Here is a 20,810-nt window from a genome sequence, read left to right as displayed (position 1 = left end):
TTATACCCACTAATCTCTCTAACCTACGCATCTCTAGACACTAAGGGGCAATTTCTTAGCATGGTCAATCAACCTAACCCACACATCTTTGGACTGTGGGATGAAACCGGAGTACCCGGAGGAAACCCACACAGACACAAGGAGAATGTGCAAACTCCACAGGCAGTGACCCGAGCCAGCAATCAAAACCTGGAGCTGTGAAGCAGCAGTGCTAACCACTGTGCTACCATGCTGCCCTTTAAGCAAGATGCCAATACCAGGGCTGAAACAAACAGTGCAATTCAGTTGGTTATTTGGACACGCATACTAGCTGCACAAAGTGACATATGTCAAGTGCAGATGGATCTCTCTCTACCAAGTATTGTAAACGTGTAATAAATGTGCTTTTTAAACTTAACTATTGATTCCCCTGCAGGCAACATTTTAAATCTTGCTTTTGAGTACATATGCATTCCAATTGCTGTTCGAGTCAGAAAGAAAAACTGATGTAAGTAAATTGGGAGGTAAAAGTGGATCAATAAAATGGAATAACTAACCGTATAAGTATCATAAATGATTTGCTTGTGTATTCAATACAATATTTTTACAACGTGGTATTATTTGTAGTGATATGATGACAAAAGTCAGTTTGAATTAAAGAGGACTCACTGTCCAATAACAACGGCATTTGAAAATTTTGCCTGAGAACAAAGTTAGCAAGGATAAGTCATCTTGCCTCCGAGGACATACTTGCAGACAGGCACATTCCAAAATTCAAGACTGCGTATTGAGGGACGCACAAAAGGTTGGGGCAGCTGCTGCAGAGGTTCAGTGAGGAAAGGTCACTGTTTAAGGTCCTTCTGAAATAGCACAGTAGACGGCATGGTGGCACAGCGGTTAGCACTGCTGCCTCACAGCACCACGAACCTGGGATCGATCCTAGCCTCAGGCCACTGTCTGTGTGGCGTTTGCACATCCTTCATGGGTTTCTTCCAGGTGCTCCAGTTTCCTCCCACAGTCCAAAGATGTGCGGGTTAAGTTGATTGACCATGCTAGATTGATCCTAGTGTCAGGAGGACTAGTAGCATAAATGTGTGGTGAAACGGGAATAGGGCTTGGGTGGGATCGTGGTTGGTTCAGACTCAATGGGCCGAATGGCCTCCTTCTGTAAATGGGATTGAGGGGAGATCTCATTGAGACGTATAAGATGATGAATGGGATGGATAGGATAGAGGTGGAGAGACTCTTCCTGCTCAGAAAGGACAGTAGGACTAGGGGGCACAGCCCCAAGATAAGGGGGGGCAGTTTAGAACAGAGTTGAGGAGGAACTTCTTCACTCAAAGGGTGGTGAATCTCTGCCCGTTGAGGTGGTGGAGGCTGCCTCGCTAAATATTTTTAAGACACAGGTTGATGGGTTTTTGATAAGCGAGGGGATTAAGGGTTATGGGGAGAGGGCGGGAATGTGGAACTGAGACACGACAGATCAGCCATGATCTTATTGAATGGCGGGGCAGGCTCAAAGGGCTGGATGGCCTACTCCTGCTCCTATTTCTTATGTTCTTATGATTCTATGATTCTAAGCATACCAAGTAAAACCACACAGGCTGTAGCAAAGAATGTTTGATGTACAACGTATAAATAAAAACCTTGTAAATATAATCTGCATTAGCAAGCATGGTGAAGCACCTTATGTACTGTATTGAGAGAAACTGATTGGAATTATGACATACTTATACAAATTTAATGAGTAATATTTTTGAAAAAAGACATTTGCTTCTCCTCATCTCCACCTTAACATACTATCTTTGAACCCAGACAGGGAAGCTCCTTAACGAAGATTTACTTGTGAATAAAAGGAGGTAGTTGTAAGTGCAAATAAAATGCCCAGTAGGGTACAATTCATGACAAAGTACTGTGTTTACTTGTTCAGTTTATTTAGGAGTCATGGCTCAGTGAGGAAATGCATCACATGGTCTGGTACGGAATCACACAACTCGAAAGGTGATAGCCTAATTTGATTCAGAACCTATCTGAGCTGGAGGCTTTATTGGGCCTGTCGGGTGTGGGAAAAGTGGGAGGAAGGAAAAGACAATAAGGAACAGAAACTTTGAACAAAAGAAATCATTAAACTTCAAGCAGTGGCAACTGGTTATCAGCAATTATCAGGCAAGAATGAAACTAGCCCTGATTAAATAGGTCACCACAATTCTCTGATTCACATGATGAATAGTCAAAAACAACATTAGTGATGCAGGAACGTAGCAGTGCTGTGATAAAAATCACACTGACAGTCTGCCCAAACAGTGTCGGCAACTAAATACTTGCTTCAGTTCTGCAGAGATTATCTTACACTGGGGCACTGCCACTAAAACTGAAAGCATATCCCAGCAGCTGGGTTCAGGTCTCCCTCCAGAATCAGAGTGCACACAAAGAAAATTTAAGGCCAACAACTCCAGTACTTTGAGACATCTGTGGTTGTGAAAACTCCAAATAAATACATGTCTTTCTTTTCCTTACATAACTGTTAGAAAAGGTAAAAAAAAGTAGAGGAAGGAATGAACACAAGCATAAAAATTAAAAATGCAAGTAGCATCACATTAAAGGTGAATCTGGTGCTAAACTAATTTCACGGAGTCACATTTTGATTATTGTTCTTTTGTAAATAATGACGCAGAACAGGATGTTCACTACAGGGGCTGAAAAGGAACCACCCATTAAAGTGGACCTAAGGTGTATGAGCGTCACTCGAGAATTTCTGAACAAAAAAGCTATCTATGCAGATTGCAACAGAGAGGGAAGGTACCAACCCTAGAACCAGTTGTGACTGTGGAATTTAACCAGTCAAACTTGTATTCTGACTAACTTGCTTGGAAAGTCAGATCGTATTACGTATTTAAAAAAGAAAACGAAATTAAGGGAAGCAAAGTTTAACAAAGCTGCCGTGGAAGAGATTGGAATTGAGAAAGGAAATAATATTCTGACTTTAAGAGTTATTCAAAATCGCTGTATTTTCACTTATTTTGTGCATTGTCAGAAATTGTCATAAATGCACACACACCTTTATGAGTTCTACATGCACTAAAGGTTAAGCAAATATACAACTAAATCCAAAAGAATTCCGTGCTCAGAATGCACAAAGAGAAGTTGACAATTTAAAAACTGCATCCATTAACATTGTTTTAGTGGGGGATCTGATTCCACAAGGATAACTTTCTAATCTGTCGCCCACCCATTTTCATTCTTGGCTGGACTATCTTTCCATTTCACTTTTGCATAACAAACCACTCAAATTCAAGTAAGTTGCCATCAACACTATCACATGTCACACCAGCCCAAGCCAGTAGTGTCAAATTGCAATTCATCACACTGCCTGGCTGACTCCCATTTACACATTTCAGCAAATTTAATTCAACCAAAACTCTGCTGCTTGTATTTTAACCTGCACCAAGTCCAGCTCAACCCTGTTCTTGCTGATCTATATTAACTCCCAGTCCAGCAACATCTTAATTTTAGAATTCCCATCCTGGTTTCCTCACCCATTTGCCTCTCCTCCAGCCCGAGAACTCTCCAAAATCTTTATGCTCCCCCCACTTTTGCCTCTTTCACATCTCTTGCCCCAACACTGGCAGCTATGCCTTCAGCTGCCGGGCTGCAGACTTGTATTCCCTTCCTAATCTCCTCCACATCTTTACCTCTCGCTTCTTCCCTTTTTTGATGGCCCTTAATGCGCAGCTCCAAGGTCCTTGAAACTGTTGATTCTGTCATACAGGTCAACCAGAACAGGGAAGTGTATTTTTTTAAAAAAGCAAACATAATCCTTGTTCAAAACAAATTTAAAATCATGCTGAAAATCAGTTTGTGGACCTTCCACATTCCAAGTGACTTCAGGGTAGGAAGCGGCCATTTGGCTCATCAAATTTACACTGACTCTCCAACGGAGCATCTTATCTAGGCCCACCCGTTCTGCTATCCCCATAACCCACACATTTACCCCGCTAATTCCCCTAACCCACACATCTTGGGATACTAAAGAGGCAATTAGCATGGCCAACTTACCGAACCTACACATCTTTGGCGTGTGGGAGGAAACTGGAGCAGCTGATGGAAACCCACACAGACACAGGGAGGACATGCAAACACTGCAGAGACAGTCACCCGAGGCTGGAATTGAACCTGGGTGCCTGGTACTGTGAGAAGCAGTGTTAATTACTGTGTCACTGTACCATCACCTGACACAGCTTTCATTTATAAAAATGCATTAATAACTTTATAATTTGACCCTCCCATGTTGAATTAGTCAATTGCCAGCAGCTCACGGTGGCTCACTCCCACCTTCTCAAGGGCAATTAGGGGTGGGAAATAAATGCTGGCCTTGCCAGCAAAATCTACACCTCATGAAAGAGTTTAAAAATTATACACAATATTTAGTTTTTTAAAAACACTGCCGGTGTTTTTCTCCAAAGCCCTAGATTTTAAACTCCGCCGACTTGAGCATGCTAGCTCCAAAGACACTTCAGGTCAATCCCTATTTCCAATCTCCACCATGCAAAACTGCACCAAACCATTCTTTCCACAAACATTATGGTGCAACAATACAGCACGATAACTTTCACACAGATCACCTATTGCTGAAAATCAGGTGGTAAATTCTTTCAATTCTGCAGGACTGAGCCAGATATTTTAGTTGATGAAAGTCAAGGAATCTGAAACGTTAACTATTTCATGTTGTGCAGATACTGCCTGACCTCCTGAGCATTTGCCTTCGATGCAAGTTTATCTTTCTCAAAGCCAAATAGAAATAATCATGGAAAAATAACTAAGAATCGCTGGCCAGAATATTCCAGGATGGATCCTTGAATTAACTGGAGACTTCAGTTACAATGTGTATCAATCTACAGCACACATCATCAATTAACCAGGTTTCCACCATATCCTATCCAAACAGGGCAATTGCTTACTTAGATGCTCAAAAGCTCAAAGCATTCAAAAGTACTTTCATAGAATCCCGACAGAAGGAAGCCATTTGGCCCACAGACTGTGCTGACAACAATCCTACCCTATTCCCGTAATCCTATGTATTACCATGCTAACCCCCTTGACATAAAGGGTCAATTTAGCATGGCTGATCAACCTAACCCACACATCTTTGGGAGGAAACTGGAGCACCAGGAGCAAACCCATACAGACATGGGGAGAACGGGCAAATTCTGTACAGACAGTGACCCAAGGCTGGAATTGAACCTGCATCCCTGGCGCTGAGAGGCAACAGTGCTAACGACTGTTCCACCATGCCATTCCAAAAAGAATACACAGCTTCAAATCACACTGGCTGCAATTAGGGTTCAAACCTGCGTTGAGAAGCCCCATTGGATGCCAAGTCTAACACCTTAACTACAAAGCCATTGCAGCTCCACCTTTTGGGAAGAAATATTGCTCCATGGCTTGACTGAACTCAAGATGTGAAGAGATCATAGAAATGAGCTCACTAATGCACAATATGAAGTGGTTGGGGGTCCACACTGTACTAAAATGTAACCTTGTCACCTTCCTATAACAGTGCCCCCAAAACGAGATTTCCATCACAACAATAATCTTCCAGTTCCCTCTGTAGTACAAATATAAGTATCAACATATTCAATTTAGAGGAGCAAAGGGATCTGGAAGTACAGTCGCCATGATTAAAATAACAATGCCATTAATGAACACAAACTAACTGGGTTCAGTTCTCAAATATCAGTGTTGAGAAGCAGGGAGGTCGTGTTAAACTCGTATGAAACCTTGGTTAGACCAAACTTAGTATCACAAACTATCCCTATATCCGTATTACAACAAGGATTTGGTGGTACTGAAGATGATGTAAAAATGATGGACAAGGATGATCATTTTAATACTGCAGTTATGTCATCAGCAAAATCTTAAACCAGACTGGGGCTCTTTTCTCCAGGAGTGACCCAATAGTCTTTAAGACTATAGCTTTGACAGGGTGGACAGAGATGTTTCACTTGGAGACAAGTCTGGAACTGGAGGCCATAAAAATGTGACTGAAAAATCCAACAAGGAATTCAGCAGAAATTTCTTTACTCAGTGTCAGGAAGGAACCCACTACCAATTGATGTGTCTAAGGCAAATGAGATAGATCAATTTCAGGGAAAGCCAGATATGCAAATAATGGAAAAAGAATGGATGGGCTCCAGACAAAGCAACATGCTTCATCAGTACCCCAAACACTAGCTGAAATATTCACTCCCTCGATCACAGGGGCACAGTGACAGTGGTGTGTACCATCTACAGAGCGCACTCAGCAACTCACCAATGCACCTTCGGAAATTCAGCACGGCGCTACGACTCAGTTTTACAGCTGCACCATAGAAAGCATCCTTTCTGGTTGTATTACAACTTGGTATGGCTCCTGCTCTGACCAAGACCACAAGAAACTGCAAAAGGTCACAAATGTAGCCCAGCCATCTCGCAAATCAATCTCCCATCCATTGGCTGTCTACACCTCCGGCTGCCTCAGAAAAGCAGCCAGCATAATTAAGGAACCCACGCCTCCCGGACACACGCTCTTCCATCTTCTTCCGTTGGGAAAAAGATACAAAAGTCTGAGATCACGTACCAACCGACACAAGAATAACTTGTTTCCTACGGCCGGCAGACTTTTGAATGGACCCACCTTATATTAAATTGATCTTTCTCTACGCCCTAGCTATGACTGTAACTCTACATTCTGCACTCTCTCATTTCCTCCTTCTCTATGTACTCTATAAACAGCATGCTTTGTAAGTATAGTATGCAAGAAACAATACTTTTCATGAATCTCAATACAGCTAATAAATCAAAAGCAACGTCCAAACCCAATGACCCCCACCATCTGGAAGGACAACAGCAGCCAAGGCACAGGTACCCCCAAGCCATACATCAGGACTTTTTTGATTTGACTTATTACTGTCACATGTATCAATTTACAGAGAAAAGCATTGTTTCTTGCGCACTATACAGACAAAGCATCCTGTTCACAGAAGGAAAGGAGAGAGCGCAGGACTCGCAATTATATCATTGTTCCAGGAAGCCAATCAGCCTGCACAAGCCTGGAACATCCTCCCTAATAGCAGTGCAAGTGCACCTATATAGATTTAAGGTGGCAGCTCACCACCTGCTCAAGAACAATTAGAGATGGGCAATAAATGCTGGTCTTGCCAGTGATACTCACAAGAACAAATAGGAAAAAAAATGATATGCTGATAAGGTTAGCTGATTAGCAGTGGGACTACCATCCCAGTGAAACCCTGGTTTCTGTTTCAGTGCTGTAAAACCCATTCATCTCCAACATGAACAAAAACTAAAGCAAGACTGGAGAAGCAAATGTGACAAATGACGTTTTTAAAATTTTACACTGGCTGGATTTAAAGTAGCAATCAAACCGCGATAACAATTATGAGCTGGGTGTGGGCAAATAGCTTGTGATGTGATGACCTTTGCTAAGGGAAGAGCTGCACCTGCCTCCAGCAGAACCCTGTACCCAACCCTGCCAGGAAAAGTCACCTGCAAAACTTGCAAATACATATTGCCTAAGTAAATAATTTAAGGGGGGGGGGGGGAAGAGAAAACGGGGGACTTTCAAACAATTATTTTCTAAAGTTTAAGCTTATTAGTGTCACAAGTAACTTCATTGCAGTGTTAATGTAATATGAAAATCCCCTTGTTGCCACACTCCTGCACCTGTTTGGGTCCAGCGAGGGAGAATTTAGCACGGCCCATCCACCTAACCAGTCTTTCAGACTGCTGGAGGAAACCTATACATACACAGGGACAACTCGCACGGGGCGGGGGGATGAATGACCCAAGCCAGGAATCAAACCTGGGTCTCTGGCGCTGCGAGGCAGTAATAATTTAAGTGGGGGAAAGTTTCAAGCAAATTATTTTCTAAATAATTTAAGTGGGGGAGAAATTTCAAACAAATACTTTCTAAATAATAAATTGCCCCCCTTAAATTATTATTTAGAAAGTATTTGTTTGAAATTTCCCCCTTAAATTATTGAGAAAGTACTTGTTTGAATTTAAAGGGGGGAATTTCAAACAAATACTTTCTAAATAATAGTTGGGGGGGGGGGGGGCAATTTCGAACAAATATTTTCTAAGTAATAGTTTAAGTGGGGAAATTTCAAACAAGTACTTTCCAGGTACTAATAATTTAAGTGTGAGGTAAGGAAAAGTGTCTCAAGTTGCTGTTGCTACATTTGACACCGACTTTCCTGACACCACTTAAGGGCGAGTAGCCTGTGCACCTGCAGCGCAACTTGATGAAACCTTCGCTTCAATCCCGCCTCCTGCTGGGCGCTGACTGGCAGAGAAGGGACGCCGCCGGCTCTCCGATTGGCGGAGCGACACGTCAATCAAGCGGCCCCAGCAAGTTCGGTTGTCTAAGGAATGCGCCTGGGCCTTGGGTGGGGGCGCAGCCAAGAAATATTTGTTTACTCTTACCCCACCCTCAACATTGTAAGGTGTTCTTTCCACTGACCTGAAAAGGATTGATATCCACCGGATCCGCGAAAGGGTTAGCGTCAAATTCCGACATACTTTTTCTCTATCTATCTTTAAATTAAAGTTTTACCAACGGCTCCCCTCACAGCCGCCCCGCCTCCTCCTCCTCCCGTCGCTTGCTCGCGCTCACTTCCTTCTGCCAACCGACCGGGAAGGTGGGTGGAAGTGCGCACGCGCGAATAACAGCTCGCCGTTGCCAGACAACCGCCCTTTGTGGCGTCATGGGAGGTGTGGAGGGGCGGGGCCGGCGTCGGCGGCACGTGCCAAGCGTGGTTGCGTCACAGCAGCTAACCTCAGAACTTGTTAGGTGGCGCAGTGGGTTAGCGCTGTTGTTCCATATCCTGAGGGTTCTGGGTTCGATCCCTAGCTTGGGGTGTGTGTGTGACTGTCTGTGCGGAGTGAGCAGAGAGTGGGTTAGTGCCTATGTGGGAGAGGGAGGTGAATGTGTGAGAGGAGTGTATGAGAGAGGTAAATGTGCATCTGTAAGAGAGTGGGGGTGTTTGAGAGGGGAGTGTGTGTGTGAGAGAGGTAATGCTCCAGTTTCCTCCCATAGTCCAAATGACGTACTGGCTAGAGGTATTGGCCATGCCAACTTCTTCCTCAGTGGACCCGACTAGGGGATTTTCACAAAAACTTCATTGATTTGTAAGCCTATTTGATTTATTATTGTCGCATGTATTAGTTTATGGTGAAAAATATTGTTTTTTGCTTGCTGGACAGACGGTTCATAGAGAAGGAAATGAGAGAGTGCGGAATGTAGTGTTATAATCATAGCTAGAGAAAGATCAACTTAATATGAGCTAGGTCCATTCAAAAGCCTAACAGCAACAGGGAAGAAGCTGTTCTTGAGTCGGTTGGTACGTGACCTCAGACCTCGGTATCTTTTTCCCGAAGAAAGAAGGAAGAGAGAATGTCCGGGGTGTGTGGGGTCCTTGGTTATGCCGGCTGCTTTGCCGAGGCAGCGGGAAGTGTAGACAGAGTCAATAAATGGGAGGCTGGTTTGCTTGATGGATTGGGCTACATTCACGACCCTTTGTAGTTTTGTTATGATACTAAGGAATAAAGCTTTTTTTGCTTTTTCTTCCAGGTTTCTTAAGATCATAAGATATAGGAGTAGAATTAGACCATTCAACCCATCAAGTCTGCTCCGCCATTCAATCATGGCTGATAAGTTTCTCAATCCCATTCTCCCATTTTTTTTCCCTTGATCCCTTTACCAATTAAAAACCTTGCACCAGCAAACTTTGAAAAAGTTTGGCGGAAAGTTTGTTGTGCCTCTCTTGATCTTCTGCTTTGTCTGTGTCAGCATCACAGACTGAGAGAGCTGTGTAGGTTAGGTGGATTGGCCATGCTAAGTTGTCCCTTAATGTCCAAAGATGTGCAGGTCAGGTGGATAACCTGCTGGACTTTAACCTGGTGTTGTGAGACTACCTACTGTCCAAAGACGTGCAGGTTGGGTGGATTGGCCATGCGAAGTTGTCCCTTAGTGTCCAAAGGTGTGCAGGTCAGTTAGATTGGCCATACTAAACTGTCCCTTGGTGTTCAAAGATGGGAGCTCTGACGAAGGATCATCCAGACTCTTTATTCTCTCTCAGCAAGAAGTCTCACAACACCAAAACCACTAGCTTTTGGAGCGCTGCTCCTTCGTCAGGTAAGTGGGAGTTATGTTCACAAATAGGGCATATAAAGACACAAAATCAATTTACAAAATAATGGTTGGAATCCAAGTCTTTACAAGTAATCAAGTCTTAAAGGTACAGACAATATGAGTGGAGAGAGGGTTAAACACAAGTCAAAGAGATGTGTATTATCTCCAGCCAGTACAGTTAGTGAGATTTTGCAAGCCCAGGAAGTTGTGGGGGTTACACATAGTGTGACATGAACCTAAGATCCTGGTTGAGGCTGTCCTCATGTTTGCGGAACTTGGCTATTAGTCTCTGCTCAATGACTCTGCGTTGTCGTGAAGGCCGCCTTAGACAACGCTTACCCGAAGATCGGAGGCCGAATGCCCACTGAAGTGTTCTCTCTCCACAGATGCTGTCAGACCTGCTGAGATTTTTCCAGCATTTTCTGTTTTTGTTTCAAGATTCCGCTATCTGCCGTATTTTGCTTTTGTCTGAAATTGGGGAGCAACAAATGCTGGCCATGCCAGTGACAGTCATCTCATTAAAAACAAAAGTTAACACTTTAGGTTGATGGTCTTTCCTCCAGATACCCATCTGGGAAGCTGGAAATGAGCTGTCTGCTTGATCATCTGCAATCTACCTACTTGCTGTCAGACTGGCTGAGAAGTTCCAACATTATCTTTTTATTATTTCAAGTGTCTAACGTCTGTAGCATTTTGCTTTTGGCTGAGGTATGGGTTGAGTTTTATTTTTGAGACATTCTACATATATCACATATAGCGTTAGCAAGGGCTGACACACGTAGCCTTATTTCTCAGCTGTGCAGATGTTTGTGGGGGACAGGCTACACTGCAGCACATAAGCATAACATAAGCACGTAACTCTCAGAAATGGCCGAGCGAGACACTCAGTTCAAGGGGTGATTAGAGATGGGTAGCATATGCCGGCGCAGCCAGTGATGCCCACATCCCATGAAAGAATAAAGAAAAAAAAAGGTGGATACAAAAACTACTAATCAGAGAAAAAAAATCGAATGTTCCAGCCAATATTTCTTCCGAGAAAAGCCTGTGGTTTCATATTTGTGGTACTTTAAGGTGCCTAGCTTGAGTATCATGTTTGCCTACCCAACAAATGTGGCAGTTCATAATTAGGTCATTGGAAGTGCAAGATGCGTTGCAAATTCACCAAAGACCTTGAGACAGCACCTTCCAAACCCTCAACCATTTCCATCTAGAAGGACAAAGGACAGCAGATACATTGGAACAACAACACTTGCAAGTTCCTCCCCAAGCCACTCAACATCTTGACTTGGAAATATTTTGCTGTTCCTTTGCAGTTGCTGGGTCAAAATCCTGCAGCACGTGGACTGCAAGGTTTCAAGAAGGCAGCTTACTGCCATCTTCTCGTGGGCAATTAATGCTGGCCAGCCAGCAACATCCATGTCCCAACTGTGTATCACTCCAGAGATAGCATCAATAGCCCCATGTATCAATTCAAAGTGCAATGACACCCTGAGCAGCAAGCCAGCACAGTGGTTAGCACTGCTGCCTCACAGCGTCAGAGATCCCAGTAAAATTCCTAGCTTGAGCCACGTCTGTGCGGAGTCTGCATGTTCTCCCTGTGTCTGCATGGGTTTTCTCCGGGTGCTCTGGTTTCCTCCCAGTCTGAAAGATCTGCTGGTTAGGGTGCATTGGCCATGCTAAATTCTCTCTCAGAGTACCCGAACAGGTGTCGGAGTGTGGCGACTCGGGGATTTTCACAGAAACTTCATTGCAGTGTTAATGTAAGCCTACTTGTAATGCTAATAAACTAACTTTATAAAAAACTAAACTTTCCTCCTCTTGAGCCTGTGCCTTCTTGTAACTGACACTGCCACTCTGGGCAAAAGCTGCTGACTATCCACTCTGCCTATGCCTCTGATAATTTTGTAGAGCTCAACCGAAATATATAAAAAATCAGGACTATCACTCCAGAGAATCTAACATAACAGCACCAACTGCCCCACATATCAGTTCAAACAGCAATGTCCACCCAAAACCAGTCCCACTTTGGATCTGGGAACTACAACTCCCGGCAGGCACCGCGGGGACGCGCACCACGTGGGGGAGACGTGTGTGGCGTTGATGACGTTTCACGTAGGGGCCGTGAGTGGCGGTAGTGATGACGCGTCGCGCAGGCGCCGTGAGTAGTAGTGGAGACGATGATGACGCGTCGCGCAGGCGCGGTGAGAGATGATGAAGACGCGTCACGCTGGCGCCCTGTCTGGTGGTGGTGATGACGCGTCGCGCAGGCGCAGAGCCAGCGGAGCGGTGGTAATGGCGGCTGGGGTGGCAGTGGAAGGTGAGGGGTGAATGTTGAATTGGATTCAAGCCGCGGGCGGTGATGACTCCCCTCCTTCCCACTCCCCCCCCACCTACTCCCTCTCATGTGGAGGTAGCCACAGGCGATGGCGGTTTATTCGGGAGGAGGGTGTGTGCTGACCTTGTACTGGTCACACTTGCCCTAGTCCAGAAGCAGCTGTAGCCCTTCGCTGTTGCAGACATGCACTCTCTGTCCTATTCACCTCTCCAGCACAGAGATTCACAAAGCACAGTATAACTAACTGGCAACTTGGGCTGAAATCTCGACTCAAGAACAGCTTCTTCCCTGCTGCTGTCAGGCCTTTTTTTTGATTTGATTTATTATTGTCACATCTATTAGTATAGAGTGAAACGTATTGTTTCTTGCAGTGTAGCTAAGGTGTAAAGAAAGATCAACTTAGTGCGAAGTACACCCATTCAAAAGTCTGACAGCAATAGGGAAGAAGCTGTTTTTGAGTTGGCTGGTACGTCTCCTCAGACTTTTGTATCTTTCTCCCGTTGGAAGAAGGTGGAAGAGAGAATGGATGGCACGATAGTACAGTGGTTAGCACTGCTGCTTCACAGCTCCAGGGACCTGGGTTTGATTCCTGGCTTGGGTCACTGTCTGTGTGGAGTTTGCACATTTTCTTAGTATCTGCATGAGTTTCCTCTGGGTGCCCCGGTTTCCTCCCACAGTCCAAAGGTGTGCGGGTTAGGTTGATTGGCCATGCTAAAAAGTTGCCCCTTAGTGCTCTGAGATGCATAGATTAGAGGGATTAGTGGGTAAATATGTAGAGATGTGGGGGTAGGACCTGGGTGGGATTGTGGTTGGTGCAGACTCAATGGGCCAAATGGCCTCTTTCTGCACTGTGGGATTTCTATGAATGTCTGGGGTGCGTGGGGCCCTTAATTATACTGAATGGACCTACCTTGTTTTAAGTTGCTCTTTCTCTACACTCTAGCTATGACTGTAACACTACATTCTGCACCCCCACCTTTCCTTCTCTATGAACGGTATGTTTTGGCTGTATAGTGTGCAGGAAACAATATTTTTCATTATGCTTATACATGTGACAATAATAAATCAGATCAAAATCCAGAGACTTGGGCACCATCTAGGCTGGCATCCTGAGTGCAGTACATCTCCATATAATCCCTCCAGTGCAGAAAGAGGTCATCTGGCCCATCAAGTCTGCATCGACTTTCCAGAAGAGCATCCCACCTAGGCCCTGCCCTCTGATATTGTTGTTTAACATCACTGCTGCTTCACAGCACCAGGGACCTGTGTTCAGTTCTGGCCTCGGGTCACTGTCTGTGTTGAGTTTGAGCATTCTTCTCGTGCTTGTGTGGGATTCCTCTGCGTGCTTCAGTTTCCTCTCACAGTCCAAAGACTGTGCGGGTTAGGTTGATTGGCCATGTTAAATTGATCTTAGTGTCAGAGAATTAACAGGGTAAATAGGTGGGGTCGTGGGAATAAGGTCCAGGTGGGATTGTGTTTGGTTCAGACTTGGTGGGCTGAATGGCCTCCTTCTGCACTGTAAGGATTTTATGCTCAATATGATACCTGGTCTGTTAGGATTTTCCTGCAGTGAAGAGGTGACCAAGATAATTAATGAGGGAAGGGCTGTGGATGTAGTTTGTATGGACTTTCGTAAGGTGTTTGACAAGGTTGCACGTGGTAGATTTCTGCAAAAACTAAAATCACATGGGATTTGGGATGGGCTGGCCAGAACTGGTTTGGCGTAGAAGACAGAATAGCGGTGTAAAGGTGTTTTTCAGAATAGAGATCTGTAGTTTGCGGTGTTCTGCAGAAATCAGTGATGGGACCTCTGTTGTTTGTAGCATGTATAAATGATCTGGAGGAAAATGTGCGTGGTCTGATTAGGAAATTTTTTGGTGACGTGAAGATTTTCAGAGTTGTTGATAGTGCTGAAAATTGTCGGAGGATGCAACAGGATATAAATAGGTTGGAGACTTTGGCACAGAAATGGCAGATGGAGTTTAATCTGGACATATGCAAGGTGATGCATTTTAGAGGATCAAATTTAGGTGTGAATCATACTGTAAATGATAGTAGGAACATTAACATATAAACATATCTGGGTGAATTAGTCCACAGTTCCCTAAAAGTGGCAATGCAGGTAGCTGAGGTTATTAAGAAGCATATGGCATGCTTGCCTTCATTGGCTGGGGTATTGAATACAAAAGTTGGCAAATCAAATTACAGCTATATATAAAACCTTGGTTAGGATGGATTTCGAGTCTTGCATGTAGTTCTATTTGCCACACTACCTGAAAGACCTGGAAGCTTTGGAGAGTGCAAAGAGGGTTCACCAGGACTGGTCTCGCAAGTGTTGACTATGAGGAGAGGTTGAATATACTAGGATTATTTTCATTGGAAAGGAAGAGGCTGAGGGGAGACCTGATAGAGGTCAACAAAATTATGAAAGGCATAGCCAGGGTAGATAGTCAGAGGCATTTTCCCAGGGTGAAAATGTCAGTTACAAGAGGACACATGCTGAAGGTGAAAAGTTTTTCACGCAGAGAATGATGGGTGCTTGGAACACACTGCCAGAGGAGGTGGTGGAAGCAGGCACATTAGTAACATTTAAGAGGAACTTGGATAAGTACATGAATGGGGAGGGAATAGAGGAATATAGTCCAATTAAAGGCAAAGGATTTTTCTTAGTTTAATTAGGGCATCATGATCGGCACAGGCTTGGAGGGCCGAAGGGTCTGTTCCTCTATACTTTTCTTTGTTCTGTCTTTGAAATTTGAGCTGGCTGGATAAAACTCGGCCATTCAATAAGATCACGGCTGATCTTTTCGTGGATTCAGCTCCACTTACCCGCCTGCTCACCATAACCCTTAATTCCTTTACTGTTTAAAAATTTATCTACCCTTGCCTTAAAAACACTCAGTGAGGTAGCCCCAACTATTTCACTGGGCAGGGAATTCCACAGATTCACAACCCTTTGGGTGAAAAAGTTCCCCCTCAACTCAGTCCTAAGTCTGCTCCCCCTTATTTTGAGGCCATGTCCCTAGTTCTAGTTTCACCCGCCAGTGGAAACAACCTCCCTGCTTCCATCTTATCTATTCCCTTCATAATCTTATACATTTCTATAAGATCTCCCCTCATTCTTCTGAATTCCAGTGAGTATTGCCCCAGTCTACTCAGTCTCTCCTCATAAGCGAACCCTCTCAACTCTGGAATCAACCTAGTGAATCTCCTCTGCACCCCCTCCAATGTCAGTATAAAAGGAACCAAAACAAAATTCAGGACTATGAAACGTTTTAAGTATTATGTCCATCATGGACAATCCTGTTGACACAGGCTGAGATACTGTTTGGAAGGTGCTCGGTTTATAATAGACTTGCTCATCAATATGAAACAATGCAGATGAATCATATTGTAGACACATGAATGAGAAAGTTGGGATTGATTCCATGAAGGTAGTCTAGCAACGGAGCTCAGATCAGATTGTTAAGTTGATATGTAACTTGGTCCAATTTCAGGTTGATAATGTGAGTGAAGGGGTCAGTTCATACCTGAACATGCAGTAAGGCTGAATAGCTTGTATTTGTTGCGACAGGAATTGGTTACCTTGTGTTCGACTGGAAATTGGATAATCTGGCCTGTAAAAGTTCGAAAAGGCGTGGGTGGCACAGTGGTTAGCACTGCTGCCTCACAGCGCCTGGGGTTAGGGTTCGATTCTGGCCTTGGATGACTGTGTGGAGTTTGCACGTTCTCCTTGTGTCTTGTGGGTTTCCTCCGGGTGCTCCAGTTTCCTCCCACACTCCGAAGATGTGCGGGTTAGGTTGATTGGCCATACTAAATTGCCCCTTGGTGTCAGGGGATTAGGAGGGTAAATATATGAGGATAAGGGCTGGTTGGGATTGTGGTCGGTGCTGGCTTGATGGGCTGAATGGCCTCCTGCATTGTAGATTCTATATGGTTTGAGAAACAAGAGGGGGGCTTGGGGGTCACCTGATTGTGGTCCTTGAAATCAAGGTGCTGATTTCTTGTGTGGGCCCAATATTAATCAGCTCCCAAAGGTACCACAGTTGAATTTGATTTGTGCCGTTGCCCGTCAGTGTGTAGTGAGTATTTGAGTAGTAACCGTGCACAAGCTCAAACATAGTGGCCCCAGTTGCTGCTTCTTCCACTAACATCAGAGGGTTCAAATTCGCTCTTGTTGATGGATCCCTGTGGGATTGTTCTCTGTGCAAGTTTGATGGGCTGAATGGCCTCATTCTGCATTGTAGGGTTCTATATTCTATGAAATTCAACCTCGCTGGTGTGACTGCAGTAACCCACTGTTCAGCTATTTGGTTTTTGATGGTGGCCTGTGACTCACAGGTAAGATTGCACTTCTGTAATCATTGCAGGGCGTGTGTCCACTTTAATTATGTTTTTGTGGCTAGTAGGGTTAATGTTACTAATATGCTTAGTGACAGATAAAGACTAATAATTGTAACAGCATTGCTGCAAAGTTCCAGCCCTAAATAATTCATAGTTTCTCACCAGGAAATTTTTTTCACCCTGTATACATTACATCGGGTCACAAGGATTGATCAAGTCACGAAGTAGTCTTCTATTTCCTGGGATTCCAGGGTTTTTACTGTTGTTTGGGGAAAGCAATGCAAACGTGTTCTCAAAAGCCTTGCAGAAAACACTCATTACCTGACCACAACCCTTCCTGCTGTTATAGAACCTAGAAGTAGGAGGAGGCCATTTGGCCCTTTTGAGCCTTCTGCCATTCATTTTAATCACGGCTGATCATTAAATTCAATATCTTGATTTCCACCTTCCCCTCCATATCCCTTTAGGCCCAAGAGCTATACCTAATTTCTTCTTGAAATCATACAATGTTTTAGCGAATTACTTTCTGTGGGAGTGAATTCCACACATTCACCACCCTCTGGATGAAGAAATTTCTCCTCGCCTCAGTTCTAAAAGGTTTGAGGATAAGGGGCAAACTATGACCCCTAGTTCTGGACTCCCCTGTCATCGGGAGTATTCTTTGAGTCTACCCTGTCTAACCCTGTTAGAATGTTATAAGTTTCTGAGATCCCCTCTCGCTCTTCTAAACTCCAATGAATATTATGCTAACTGACTTAGTTTCTCATATGACAGACCGGCCACCCCAGGATTCATAAGAACATAAGAAATAGGAGCAGGAGTAGGCCATCTAGCCCCTCGAGCCTGCCCCGCCATTCAATAAAATCATGGCTGATCTGAAGTGGCTCAGTTCCACTTTCCCGCTATCTCCCCATAACCCTTAATTCCCTTGCCTACCAAAAACATATCTACCCTCATCTTAAATATATTTAGTGAGGTAGCCTCCACCATTTCAATGGGCAGAGAATTCCAGAGATTCACCACCCTTTGAGTGAAGAAGTTCCTCCTCAACTCTAAACTGTCCCCCCGCCTTATCTTGAGGCTGTGCCCTCTAGTCCTGCTGTCCTTTCTGACCAGGAAGAACCTCTCCACCTCTACCCTATCCATCCCCTTTATCATCTTATACATCTCAATAAGATCCCCCCTCATCCTTCTAAACTCCAACGAGTACAAGCCCAGTCTATTCAGCCTCTCTTCATAGCTCAACCCCCTCAACTCCGGTATCAGCCTAGTGAACCTCCTGTGCACTACCTCCAAGGCCAAAATATCCTTGCGCAAGTGCGGCGACCAAAACTGCACGCAGTACTCCAGCTGCGGCCTCACCAGTGCCCTGTACAGTTGCATTCAGCCAGTAAATCTTAGCTGTACTGCATTTATAGCAAAATTTCAGGCAACATTTGTGTCAAGTCTGACTTTGTAAATGACTTTTAATGTTTCCCATGCAAATGAGCTTTTGCGGCAAGGCTTTAGTCATTAGGGAGCTCTGTGTCATGCATTTCTAAGACCTCTTGCCTGCCATCAACACAACCCTGGACTCTTTCAGAACATGTACTTATCGATTAAGCATGGCAGTGTTACTGGCACTTTCCTTGTGCAAGAACATTAGGATGAGAAGTGTTCTGCCCCTCTGTTAGTGCAGTCTCAGGAAGCTTCCTGATGGTTTGTCTAATGCAAATATGAACCTGGAGACTTGACAGATTAGACATAAGCGGGTGGGGCAAACTAAAATATCCTGTTTGACTTGTAAAACAATTCAAAATATGCTTTGTTATTGTTCTGTGTAGGTTTGCAGCTTTCTAATTGCATATTTGGTTGGAAAGTTAAGACTGAGTCTATACCTTTCTGCTATATGTTCCAATCCAAGTTGAAGTTACTACAGGGCAGTCTGGCTCGATAGATCATAACTTTTATTTTTTCGTTTAGAGACTTGGGTGAGCCTTGGATCAGTGTTGGGACTGCAGTTGTTTACGATTTACTTATATGATTTGGAGTTGGGGACCAAATGTAGTGTGTCACAATTCACAGATGACACGAAGATGAGTGGCAGAGCAAAGTGTGCAGAGGATGCTGAAAGTCTGCAAAGGGATAAGATAGTCTTAGTGAGTGGGCAAGGGTTTGGCAGATGGAGTACAACGTTGGTAAATGTGAAGCCATCCATTTTGGTAGGACTAACAGCAAAATGGACTATTACTTAAATGGTAAAAAATCACAGCATGCTGCTGTGCAGAGAGACTTGGATATCCTTGTGCAGGAGTTCGTTTGCAGATGCAGCAGGTAATTAAGAAGGCAAATGAAATTTTGTCCTTCATTGCTATAGGGATGGAGTTTAGAAACAGCGAGGTTATGTTGCAGCTGTATAAGGTGCTGGTGAGGCCACACCTGGAGTACTGTGTACAGTTTTGGTCTCCTTACTTAAGAAAGAATATACTGACCCTGGAGGGGGTGCAGAAGAGGTTCATTAGGTTGATTTTGGAATTGAGGGTTGGCTTATGAGAAGAGACTAAGTAGACTGGGGCTACACTCATTAGAATTCAGAAGAATGAGGGGAATCTAATAGAAACATATAAAGTTATAAAGGAAATAGATAAGGTAGAAACAGGGAAGTTGTTTCCACTGGCAGGTTAAACTAGAACTAGGGGGCATGGCCTCAAAATAAGGGGAAGCAGATTTAGGACTGAGTTGAGGAGGAACTTCTTCACACAAAGGGTTGTGAATCTGTGGAATTCCCTGCCCAGTGAAGCAGTTGAGGCTACCTCATTGAATATTTTTAAGGCAAGGATAGATAAATGTTTGAACAGTAAATGAATTGAGGATTATGGTGAGTGGGCGGTTAAGTGGAGCTGAGTCCACAAAAAGATCAGCCATGATCTTTTTGAATGGTGAAGCAGCTTGAGGGGCCAGATGGCCTACTCCTGCTCCTAGTTCTTATGGTCTTAAATTCTTATGAACAGAGTTTTCGGACTGCTAGTTAATTAAATGGAAGGATAAAACATTTATCAAACAGGAAAATATTATCTATAGTGCGATATTCCTTCTCTCCAGATTTGTCATGGTAGCACAAGTTGCAGAATAGATCGTGCGCTCTAATGTTCTCAATATGTACAGAGAGGCAAAATGTGGTCCTACGCACTATACTCTGAAAACCAAGTGACGTACCACTCAGTTCAACTTCTGTGGATTTCCATTCGATTCCCCCCAGGTGCTTGTCACACTGAGCCAACTGGTCTCATTGGATCTCTGACTTCCACGTGAGTATTTGAGAAGAACATGCTTGGAATCTTCCCCCGAACAATGCTTTCTCTCAGATGCTTTTGCCAAGAACCCGCCTCCAGGATTTCAGTCTTACCTTTTAGTATTCCCCTTCCTAGGGATTGTCATGTGATTAAAGTTTCCACACTACTGCCCAGCGATGCCAGAAGACTGCTTCATAGGCTGCATTAAGATGTCACTAAACTTCTGCTTTACCTTGGAGAACAGGCTTCTCATCATTTAAAAAAAATGTTTCAAATGTTTCTTTAACGCAAAGCCTTATTCTCCTGAACAGGACCTTGTTCAGCTTCTTGTTCTTTGTTCCTTCAACTTAACTGTCTTCCTGAAACATTCTTTTTGTCCCCACTTCCTGGTTTTTGAGACTTCTTTCGATTTTTTTTTGAGAAGTCCGCTTTCTGCAGCTCCCGAGTCCTGTCCAGCTTTTCCTAGCTCTAGCTTACAACGAATTCTGTCCTAGGGTGGCCCCTTGTTGCTAAGCAACAGCCTGGTTTTTCCTTTAAGCCCTGTTTTCTTCCATGTTGTAAAGCTCATTACAATGCATGAATCCAAACCAAATATGGAAATGCAAAATTAAACTTACTTAAAAGCTATATGCCATTTCTAATATCCACGATTATAACTTATTTAAAGCCATCTATGTTTCTGGACATAACC

General features: G+C 44.0%; 2 protein-coding genes across 3 annotated transcripts in view; one reads left to right on the top strand and one right to left on the bottom strand.

Moving 5' to 3' along the window:
- The window catches only part of scamp2 (secretory carrier membrane protein 2), a 40,472-nt gene extending 31,810 nt beyond the window's left edge, over positions 1 to 8,662 (bottom strand). The window contains exon 1 of the mRNA XM_080216306.1: positions 8,498 to 8,662. Coding sequence (XP_080072432.1) covers positions 8,498 to 8,554 — 57 coding nt within the window. The 5' untranslated portion in view covers positions 8,555 to 8,662. The remainder of the gene's footprint in view (positions 1 to 8,497) is intronic.
- A 3,776-nt stretch (positions 8,663 to 12,438) lies between these two features.
- The window catches only part of mpi (mannose phosphate isomerase), a 31,117-nt gene continuing 22,745 nt past the window's right edge, over positions 12,439 to 20,810 (top strand). The window contains exon 1 of one of the 2 annotated variants that reach the window (XM_080216047.1): positions 12,439 to 12,485. In XM_080216047.1, the coding sequence (XP_080072173.1) occupies positions 12,461 to 12,485 (25 nt within the window). In that variant the 5' untranslated portion in view covers positions 12,439 to 12,460. Of the gene's footprint in view, positions 12,486 to 16,748; positions 16,845 to 20,810 lie in introns of those variants that run through there. The other variant, XM_080216048.1, reaches the window with a different exon arrangement.

Source organism: Carcharhinus amblyrhynchos, chromosome 32 (assembly GCF_965287045.1).
Source record: "Carcharhinus amblyrhynchos chromosome 32, sCarAmb.v2.hapA, whole genome shotgun sequence".
NCBI lineage: Eukaryota > Metazoa > Chordata > Chondrichthyes > Carcharhiniformes > Carcharhinidae > Carcharhinus > Carcharhinus amblyrhynchos.
This window is presented reverse-complemented; position numbering and strand designations above follow the sequence as displayed.